At 45.8% G+C, this 11,291-nt stretch overlaps 1 protein-coding gene across 1 annotated transcript in view; it reads left to right on the forward strand.

Moving 5' to 3' along the window:
* The first annotated feature begins 632 nt into the window (after positions 1–632).
* Positions 633–11,291, forward strand: part of Manba (mannosidase, beta A, lysosomal) — a 42,896-nt gene continuing 32,237 nt past the window's right edge. The window contains exons 1-3 of the mRNA XM_013023749.1: positions 633–857; positions 8,653–8,747; positions 11,040–11,112. Of these exons, the coding sequence (XP_012879203.1) occupies positions 681–857; positions 8,653–8,747; positions 11,040–11,112 (345 nt within the window). The 5' untranslated portion in view covers positions 633–680. The remainder of the gene's footprint in view (positions 858–8,652; positions 8,748–11,039; positions 11,113–11,291) is intronic.

Here is an 11,291-nt window from a genome sequence, read left to right on the forward strand (position 1 = left end):
TGTGTGTGTGTGTGTGTGTGTGTGTGTGTGTGGACTCTGGGCCTACATTCTTCCTTAGCTCTTTTACTCAAGACAGGTGCTTTGCCTTTTGAACCACACCTGGACACAGCTCAACTTCTGGTTTTCTGGGGATTAATTGGAGATAAGAGTCTCACAGCCTTTCCTGCCTGGGGTTGGCTTCAAACTGCAATCCTCGGATCTCAGCCTCCTGAGTGGCTAGGATGACAGCCGTGAGCCACCAGCGTCCCGAGATCTTGTTTATTCTTTATGGGGCGAGCTGCGCGGGGACCGGGGCACCCGCAGATCACTGCTGCGCGCGCGACGAAGGCCGGGGACCGAGGCGGGGTGCGTCTCCCCGCTTCGATTCTCTGCGGGGTCGGGGTCGGGGGGTGGGGGGAGGAAGAGCCGCTCGTCGTGTACCTGATCTCGGATGGACTCCGTGGCCCTCCCCACGGTGGATGGAGAAATCCGCGGAGCCTGACGGACGGACGGGCGGACGGGGCAGGGGGTGGGCGTGGGGCCCGGCGCTCAGCTGACCCGGGGGGCTGGCCCCGGTCCCGAGGGAGGGCGGGTCCCGGGGTTCCGGGGCGGGGACAGCCAAAGCCAGCGCTGCACGGCGGAGGACGCGTGGCTTTGGTCGAGAGGTGTGGGGGGTGGTCTCCGCGGCGTGGGCTCCCGAGATGCGAATGCACCTGCTCGTGCTGCTGGCCGTGGGCCCCGCGGGCTGGGCGGCCGCGACGAGCAGCCTGAGCTTGCGCGGAGACTGGCGGCTGCGCAGCGGGAACGGCTCGCTGAAGCTGCCCGGCGCGGTCCCGGGCTGCGTGCACAGCGCCTTGATCCAGCAGGGCCTGATCCAGGTACGAGGCGCGGCCCGCGCGGCCCCCCGCGCCCCTCCCGCTCCCCTTTCCGCAGTGCTGGAGCCCCAGAACCGCCCGGCAACCCCCAAACTCCGGCCCTTGCTCGTGGGTTTGGCGCCAACTTCCCCTCACATCTGGTGATCTGGGGGGGGGGGAGGGAGCCCAGCTAGGGGGGTACAGGCTGGATGGAGAGACTTCGACCCAAGCTGGGGACCCCAGTCACTCAGGAAGGAGGAAGTTGAGAGAGAGAACGCCGTGGTCGCTGTTAAAAGAAAAAATGAACATGTACATAACTAATTATTTCCTCCTAAAAGATAGCTGCAGTGGCAGCAAGTCTGTCAAACCACAAAACAAAGCCTAAAGATACATTGTCATGCACACGGGATGGCAGTTAACGACTTAGTTATCACCCATGGAGAATTTTCTCTGACAGTGTGAGCTGGAAAGAAACATTAAAGAGAATTAGAACAAGGAAAGTTAACCTGGACGCTTGCTGGAGACAGTAATCTTTAGTAAAGTCAGTTTGCACTACCCCACGTCACGTCTCAGGGTTGATTTCCTTTCCTTTCCTTTCCTTTCCTTTCCTTTTCCTTCTCTTCTCTTTCTTTCTTTTGCAATTGCAACATTTAGTGGAGTCCTGATGGGAGCAGAGGAGGAGACTGGCAAGATTAAAAGTTGGAATTGTCAGTGTTAGCACAAACTTTAAATACTAGGATTGGTTGTGTGCAAGGCTAGAATCCAGGGCTTATACCAATAAGCTGTACACCCAGCCCTAAGCCTAAATACTTTTTTTCTTTTTAAAGATAAATTTAATGTGTTTCTATACTGAAATGTCCTATAGAAGTTAAGTTGAACTAACTAGATCACTAGATACCAATAAAATGAATTCTTAGCACATGAAGGAAAGCAAGTTATCAAATACTGTGTAATACCATCACAATCAATTCTCAAAATATAGCAAAATTGAAAATAATGTTGCATCGGCTAGGTATATGCTCTATTATTTTCTGTATTTCTGAATTTGTACTGTATATTGCAGACTTTTTCTTTTTTGTAAATCCTAATTTGTTTTAAAAACATTAATTTTGGGTCAGGTTCTGGGGATTGAACTCAGGGGCTTTTGCTTTCGCTTGACTTTTTCAGTTTAAGACTTGAGCCACAGCACCACTTCTGGCTTTTTGCAGGTTAATTGGAAGTGAATCCTACAGACTTAAGCACAGGCTGGTTTTCAACTGGCTTCTCAGATCTCAACCTTCTGAATAGCTAGGATTACAAACCACGGGTGATAGGCCTAAATTATTTCTATTTTTATTTTTTTGTTGGTTGTGGGGCTTGAACTCTGGGCCTGGGTGCTGTCCCTCAGCTCTTCAACTCAAGAATAGCACTCTACCATTTGAGCCACAGCACCAATTCTGGTTTTCTGGTGGTTCATTGGAGATAAGAGTCTCACAGACTTTCCTGCCTGGCCTGGCTTTGAACCTCGATCCTTAGATCTCAGCCTCCAGAGTAGCTAGGATTACAGGCCTGAGCCACTGGCACCTGGCTCCTAAATCACTTTTTAAGGCTGAGATATAAGTAAGTGTAGTTGTGCCCGGAGGTGGGGCGGGGGGGAGGTTCCAAGCCTCAGTATACACATAGCTTGAGGACCTATTTCCTGTCTGCAGCCTGTGCACAGAGTTTTGCAAACAGACTTGCTTCTTCCTTTATCTTTCTTCCATTTTTCTCCACCTGGGCTTCACACCTGCTGTGTTATCATTGTCTCCCATCTTCTCTTTGCTGGGAGGCAATGTACCAGAACGCCACACACTCCTGGGCTGCACTTGTTGTCCTCAATGTTCATAACAGCTCAACAGAGCAGGAGTGGATGAGATTGGAGCCAGGAGAAGTTAGAGAGTGCATGCCCAAGACCCTACAGCACCTTAGTTGACAGGCCATTTGCAACCCAGATGGCCCTGACTCCATAGCCTGGATTCTATCCTGTGCTAGGCTTAGTCATGGTGTCTTGGAAAGCCTTGTGTCTGTGAAACATTATGATCCACCATCAAGATTATCTCAGTTTAATTTAACCACAAGTTATCAACCAGGGTTATGCAAAATTTCCTATCCGGTATTCAGGAGTTGCTTTCTTTTTTTGTCAAAGTGTGTATCAGAAAGAAAGAGCAGGTTATAACTGACAGTGAGCACTGTCCTATGTGTATGTTTGGGTAAGCAATCTCAAATGTAAGTGCTTTATGTTCAGTTAACTAGCTACCTGTCGTGACGTAGACCGTGAGCTGCCCTTGGTGCCCCGAGGCTTCACTTGGGCCTGGTTGGAGGAAGCCTGGTTTGTTTTTCCTAGTCCCTGTGTACCTCATTTGACTTCTTGAATTAAGCCAATGAGAAACAATGACTGCAGCAAATCAGATTATTGCCTAGAGTTACTTACCAAGAAAGAATATAGGTCACGAGTCACTGAGAAAGGTTGCTCATATCATGAAATAAGTTAATTGGATATGAAAGTCTTACAGACTTTCCTGCCCAGTCTGACTTTGAACTGAGATCCTCAGATCTCACCCTCTTGAGTAGCTGGGATTACAGGTGTGAGCCACAAGTGCCTGGCTCCTTTTCCCCTTCTTTTGTTACAGGACTGGCACTTAAACTCAAGTCCTTGTATTGTCACTTGTCTCTTCTACTCAAGGCTGTCTACCACTTGAGCCATACCTCCACTTCTGGCTTTTGGCTGATTCATTGGAGATAAGGGTCTCACAGACTTTTCTGCATGAGCTAGCTTCCAACGGTGATCCTCAGCTCTCAGTCTCCTGGGTAGATAGGATTACAGGCAGGAGCCACCAGCATCCAGTGATCAGTTACCGTTTAGAAGGTCACTGCCAAGTGTGAAGATGAGGGCACAGGAGAGTAGAAGCATAGATTGCTGGGGAAGGGCCATCACAGTTCTATTGTCTGGGGCTGAAGCAGTGAAGTTGTGAGAATGGTTATGAGAACACGTGTTGAATGCAGAAACAAAAGGAATTATTTCGTTGCCTATGTTGGTAGATTTCATGTGGCAAGCAAGAGGAAGAGGAGGTTAGCTAAAGAAGGAGTTTTGACTTGAGACAATGATCAGATGGAATTTGCGTTTACTGAGAGGCTCTGTGACTCGTCTTGGCTGTTTGGCAGGTGACTATCTCTGTTTTCTGTACAGAATCCCTAATGTCTTCCCATTCTTCAAGGCTGAATAATCAAAGCCTGTAAAACAGAGCAACAACTGACTGGTGAGCAAGAGGAAAGGCATGCAGATAGTGTGTGTGTGTGTGTGTGTGTGTGTGTGTGTGTGTGTGTGTTGCGTTGTTCATCCTGAGTCTTGAACTCAGGGCCTGGGCACTGTCCTTGAGCTCCTTTTGCTCAAGGTTAGTGCTCTACCACTTGATCCATAGCTCCATTTCTGGCTTTTTCTGTGATTTAATTGGAGGTAAGAGTCTCATAGACTTTCCTGCTCGGGCTGGCTTTGAACCATGATCGTCAGATCTCAGCCTCCCTGAGTAGCTAGGATTACAGGCGTGAACCACCGGCGCCCAGCTGCTCAGTGCACCTTGATCAGAGTCACCTGTTCCATAAATCTCCTCCAACTGACTTCTCCCCACACGAGTCACCTCAAGTTTCCCACTTCCTAGCTCCTGGAAGAAGTAGAAGAGGTCCGTCTCACTAAGTAGTCTGCTTATCTTGGATAAGTAGGGGTAATTAATGGAATCCAGAAGCTCCCTGACAATTATACATGATAATCATGCTGTTTGTAGGCTCCGATGACCCATGATTTGTTGATGTGTGGTAAGAAGGGTAAATGTAAGTTATAAATATCAGCAGGAGGGTTGCACCCGTGACACGCTTGTCTCCAGCTGCTTACTCAGTCAGTAGCTCTGATGCTGTCACTGTGGACAGGGTTTGTGACATGTCACAAGTGTTGGCTAATGAGCAAGTGTGTGATCGCTCAGCTGGATCTCCTGGGTCTGAGTCACTGCTTCAGCATTATTTAAATAGCCATAGGAACTTTGCCCCCTGAACTCTGTTGGTAAATGGGAGCAATAACAACTTCCAGTGGGGTCACATCCCCACATCCAGGTCCAACGGGATCATTTCCTTGTTGTCCTATAGGAGAGCATATGTGGCGGGGGCCATCCCTGGGATGTAGCTAGACTTAGTGGTGGGACTTTGGGAAACCCATTTCACCTTTTGGGGTTTCTGCCTTCAGTCTTCTCTTTTCTTTTCTTCTTCTTTTTACTTTTCTTTTTTTTCTTTCTTTCTTTTTTTTTTTTTTTTTTGTTGCTGGTCCGGGTTCTTGAACTCTTTTGTTCAAAGCTAGCAATCTATCACTTGAGCCACAGCTCCATTTTTGGCTTTTTCTGCAATTAATTGAAGATGAAAGTCTCACAGGCTAGGTTTGAACCGTGGTCCTCAGATCCCAGCCTCCTGAGTAGGTTTGATTACAGATGTGAGCCACTAGTGCCCAGATGGTTTCTTCCTTTTTAAATTTAGTTAATTAATTTGTGCTGGTACTGAGGGTTTGAACTTAAGGCCTGAGCACTCTCATTTTTTTTTTTTTTTGCTCAAGGCTGGTGCTCTACTACTTGAACCACACCTCTACTTCTGGCTTTTTGGTAGTTAACAAAAGATAAGAGTCTTGTGGACTCTCTTGACCCAGCTGGCTTTAAACCACAATCCTCAGATTTCAGTCTCCAGAGTAGCAAGGATTATAGGCATGACTACTGGTTAGTACCATTTTAAAATGGTACTAACTGTTCATGTTTGAAGATCAGACTGTAGCTGCCAACTCTATAGTTAGCTGATACATTCTAAAATGTGTCAATAAATGATATGTTAATTTTGTGACATATTCAGCTGGACCAGAATCTTCTATTTTCACAAAAATGCTTGTCTCTTTGGGGGTTCTGCCTGCATCCTTAAGGAAGGTTTGTTTGATGATGTGGCACTGAGCATGAATGTCTTCATTTTGGCTGGGTCTGGCCTGTTGGGGTTTAGTCTGTAAACATCCAGAATAGCATCTATTTGGAGTCATGCAATATGAAGCCTTCAGAATTCTTTGAATCAGAGGGGGAAAAAATTAAGCTGTAAATTTTGTTTGTGTAGAGAAAATATACACAGGGTGATTGCCTCCTGCGGCTCAGTCAGCATCAGCCTGCAAGTAGGAGGGGTGGGCGTGACAAGACTGAGCTCGGCCAGTCAGATGGTGAGACCCCCCCTCCCTCATTGGCCTGTAGAGGTATGGGGGCGTGGCCCTCACACTTCCCCCCCTGTGGTATATTTAACTCTCTTGGACTATATCCACAGTGTAGAGTTATAAATAGGCTGAGCAGAGAGCTTGGTTGGTCAAACTAACAATCAAAGCAGTGTCCTTAAATATTTATTTCGTGTCTATTCACTGGTGAGGCCAAATTCTGCGTATGGGAAGACCAGAAACGGAGACAAGTTAGCTGGGCCTGCTACACACCATTTAACAGATCAAAACCTTATCGTTAACCAGAACTTGAAAATCAATTTGATGATTATCTGTTGTTAGTAAATCTCATCAATTACTTCCTTTCTGGGTAACTTTTTTTTTAAACATTTATTTATTTATTTATTTATTTATTTTGTCGGTCGTGGGGCTTGAACTCTGGGCCTGGGTGCTGTCCCTCAGCTCTTCAGCTCAAGGAGAGCTCTCTACCACTTGAGCTACAGCGCCACTTCCTGGGTAACTTATTAAAGTGTTTCTTCCCATTAGGCTCCATGTATTTTTCTTTTTTCTACCACTTGAGCCACAGTTCCACTTCTGGCTTTTTGGTGGTTCATTGGAAATAAGAGTCTCAGGGACATTGCTGTCCAGGCTGGGCTTTGAATGGGACCCTCAGATCTCAGCCTCCTGAGTATCTAAGATTACAGGTTTGAACCATTGGTACTTGGCTATATTTTTTTTTGTATCTATATTGGGACCTGGTGCTCTTATTTGTTTGTTTGTTTTTATTTTTCAATCAGGACTGGCACTCTACAGCTTGAGCAGCACCTCCACTTTCAGTATATTCTTCTCCATCATGGTACAAGCCAGTGGTTGTAGTGCATCTTGTGGGCTGGTGTCCAAACAGTTGCCCCACTGGCCACTGCTAGCCTAATGTGGTCATCCAGCTCTTCCCTGTGTAGAATGTAGATGAAGTTGGCTTTTTCCTTTGTCCTTCTGGTGTTATAGTCCCTAAGGACATGGCCTTTGGCCCTGTCCCTGATGATGGAAGAAGCTCCTTCTTGCACCATTTTCCTCTCTGTAGCTGTGGTGACATTTACAGAGAAACTGCCTCACAGGAGGTCTGGCTTCTAAGGCAAGGGGGTGACTGACATTCTCAGTAGAGGGTTGGGTACCAACCATGGCTTTGGAGGCCATAGGTCTATTGAACCCTGCCATTGCATCTCCAAAGCAGCCATGAGTGGTACTTAAGGGAATGGGCATGGCTGAGCTCCAGTATGACTCTTATTTATGAGCCAGGGCCATTCTTGACTCGCTGGCCACACAAACAGGCAGTCAGCTGCATTGGTGAGCTGTATTTGGGTCTGTGGGCCTCAGGTTGCTGGCCCGGTATGGGTGATCACAGAAACCTGAAGTTGGTAAGATCTGTGAGAAAAACGGTCTTTTCTACCAAAGTGAGTCATCATCTTAAGGGTCTAAAGTTAGGGCTCTTCTGGATTCTTCTTGGCAAAACTTGACTGCCCAAACTGTAAATGTTAGTCCCTCCTCTGGTTCAAAATCAAGTGTCAGCCAATCGTGAAGATGGTAACCTTGATACTCTGGCCAGTAGGAATGAAGGGGAGGGCCTTTAGGGTTAGGTTTAAACAGGAACTGACCTTGCTCTCCTCATGTTGTCTGTTACCTCTTCAGTGGTGCACTTGTACCCTTCTGCAGAAGTACAGATTTGCCTTGCCCAGAGTGCTCTTTGTTTCTGTGTTCTGGGTGGCAACCCTCTTGCCGTTTTGGGGAGCTCTTTTTTTTTCTAACAGATTGATTGATTCTCTGTGGAGATCCTTGGTGTGCCCACTCAGTAAAACCACGTGGAAAATAACTCTGGAAGTGTAACTGACTCCAAGGAGTGAGTGTTTTTGTGGACCTATGAGAAAAACCAGAACAGCCACTCTTAATCTATGCACATATTCTTTGATAATGCATCCCTATTATTTATATCTCAGAATTCCTTCATTTTAAGTATTCATTGGAATTCATCCCCTCTATCATCAATTTTTGTTGTTGTTTTACAGTATTGGGAGTCAAACCCAGGTTTTCACGTGTCAGACAAGCACTTTGCCCCACCTCTACCCACTTTTTTTGTGTTAACTGACCTGTATATTTATGAGTCAGAGTTCATTCTTTTTTTTTTCTTTTTTGTCAGTCATGGGGCCTGAACTCTGGGCCTGGGCGCTGTCCCTCAGCTCTTCAGCTCAAAGCTAGCACTCTACCACTTGGGCCCCAGCGCCACTTCTGGCTTTTTCTGCTTCTGTGGTGCTGAGGAATTGAACCCAGGGCCTCATGCATGTGAGGCAAACACTCTTACCACTGAGCCACCTTCCCAGCCCTGTGAGTTCGTTCATTTTTAGGTGATCAATAGCTATAGTAATTTTTTAAGTTATACTGTTGTATAAAGTTGTATAAAGGAGTTACCTACCACTCAACAAATCAATAGGAATATATCTTGATCGATGTCACCCCTTTCATCACTCAGTAATTTAATGATTTATGTTTGCATGTTTATCTTTACCTACCAAACTTTTTATTTTATATCAACAGGATCCTTACTACAGATTTAATGACCTTAACTACAGATGGATTTCCTTAGATAACTGGGTCTATAGCAAGGAATTTAAAATCCCTTTTGATACTAGGTATGTATATGTTTGTATATACCGTACTTACTATTATTTGAACATTTCTTTTATTGTTGTTTGCAGTATATATCAGAGAGTTGAGTTGGGTGAAAGCATGTATTGTAAAGAAGAATGCATGATGGATGTTCGTTCCATGTATAAAGATGGTGGCACTGGTCAGAAGTCATGAATTGGTCCTTAGGGAATTATTTTTCCAGTAGTTATACTGGAGTCACTTTGATCCAGTCAGGTCTCTCCTATAATTTTCTTTCTTTGCTGTTTTTCCTCCCCCAGTAACCAAGAGAGAGTACATATTTATAGTGCTGTTAGTAAGATCAGAGACATCGTTTGTCTCATGTGGTGCTAACCAGCCACTGACTGTGATCTTGCACTTCATGAGACCATGAGGAGAAGTGTATGCATTGCTTTCAGTAATGTTCTCTGCCATTATAAACAAGTTTGTCTGTATAAAACAGAATGTAGCCCAAGGCTATTCATCACCATTGTTACTAACTTCAAAAATTCTTCTATTTTGGGTCGGGAATGTGGCTTAGTGGTGGAGTGCTTGCCTAGCTTGCATGAAGCCCTGAGTTCTATTCCTCAGTAGCACATAAACAGAAAAAGCCCGAAGTGGTGCTGTGGGTCAAGTGGTAGAGTGCTGGCCTTGAGCAAAAGAAACTCAGGGACAGTGTGCAGGCCCTGAGTTCAAGCCCCTGGACTGGCAAAAAAAAAAAAAAAAAAATCCTCGTGTGTGTGTGTGTGTGTGTGTGTGTGTGTTTGTGTGTGTGTGTGTATACTAGTACAGGGATTTGAACTCAAGGCCAGAGCACTGTCCCTTACTTAGCTTTTTCTTTCAAGGCTGATGCTCTACTAGTTGGACCATAGGTCTAGTTCTGTTTCTGTTTGTTTGTTTGTTTGTTAGTTGTTTTTTAAAATACGTTTCTGGTTTTGTTTTTTTATATGTTTTTGGCTAATTGGAGATGAAAGTCTCCTGGACTTTCCTGCCTGGACTGACTTTGCACGTTGATTTTCAGATCTCAACCTTCTAAGTAGCTAAGATTATAGGCATGAGCCACTGGCACCCTGTTCCCTCTCAAACTGCATCGTGTCCCAGTGTTTCTCCTCCTGCCACACCATGAACCAGTCTAACGTGTCTTGGGCTCATCATGTCTTCTCATTGTCTCTCTGTGTTCAGTTATTTCTCTTGCTTGGGCCCCTCTCTCCTCATTTCCAAGTTTCCAGCTGTGCCTAGAAGGTAAGAGTGCACCTAGCAACAGACTTAATTCAGTCTCTTCCTAAGCCTAACCTGTTCATTTCCAATCTGTCGTATGTAGAAACTCTAGGCTCTGGGTCCCCAGATGTTGATGGTGCCATGACATGTTGTGCCCCCAAATGGAGAGTGTCTGTCATTCTTTGTCTCAGCAAATGAAGTTCTACCTTTGGAGAGTTAGCTTCCCTTTAATGGGGCCTACATGTCCCCCCAAGCCCACCTCTATACATTGTGGGGGATTCTCCCCCTCTCCCTGGGGCTCCCACCCCAAATTATGTATTTCAAACAAGTCTTTCACTTCAAGTAATTGAGTAGTTAATGTTCTTTGCACTTTTTCTCTGTGAGTTTCCCCCTCCCCCAACTCTCTTTCTCTTTCTCTGTGCATGTGCACTGGTTTTGAGTCTTGAACTCAGGGCCTGTGTGCTGTACCTCGGCCTTTTCCGTTCAAGGCTGGTCCTCTACTGCTTGAGCCACACCTCCACTTCTGGTGATTAATTGGAGAGAAAAGTTGTAGACTCTGCTTCCCATGATTCACTTCAAACTGTGATCCTCAGATTTAAGCTTCCTGAATAGCTAAAATTATAGGCATGTGCTAACAGGACCCAGTTTTCTGGCTTTTTTTTTGGGGGGGTCCGGTCATGGGGCCTGAACTCTGGGCCTGGGCACTGTCCCTCAGCTCTTCAGCTCAAGGCTTAACGCTCTACCACTTGAACCACAGAGCCACTTTCGGCTTTTTTCTTTTTTCTGCTTATGTGGTGCCGAGGAATCAAACCCAGGGCCTCAGGCATGCAAGGCAAGCACTCTACCACTGAGCCACCTTCCCAGCCCATGGCTTTTTTTTTTTTTAAAGCAAAGGAATATGTTATTGGGATATAATTCACATAAAACATAAGTCACTTGTTTAATGTAAGATCTGGTGGTTTTAGTATATTCACAGAGTTGTGCAACAAGCACCATATTCTATTTTAGAACATTTTTCTTATCTTCAAAAGAAAGCTGTGTCCATTAGCAGTTATTGTTCCTCTCCATCCTTCTTCCAGCCATACGCAAGCGCTAACTGGCTTTCTGTCTCTGGATTTGCCTGGTCTTCAAACTTCACATGCACTGAATTGTGTAAGCATCTATATTTTGCCCAGTAATCCTATCTGTTCAAGAGGCTGAGATCTGAGAATCACAGTTCAAACTGAGCCTAGGAAGGAAAGGCCATGAGACTCTTTTTTTGGGGGGGTCCAGTCGTGGGCCTGAACTCTGGGCCTGGGTGCTGTCCCTCAGCTCTTCAGCTCAAGGCTAGC

The sequence above is a fragment of the Dipodomys ordii genome, unplaced genomic scaffold (assembly GCF_000151885.1).
Source record: "Dipodomys ordii isolate 6190 unplaced genomic scaffold, Dord_2.0 Scaffold70, whole genome shotgun sequence".
Lineage (NCBI taxonomy): Eukaryota > Metazoa > Chordata > Mammalia > Rodentia > Heteromyidae > Dipodomys > Dipodomys ordii.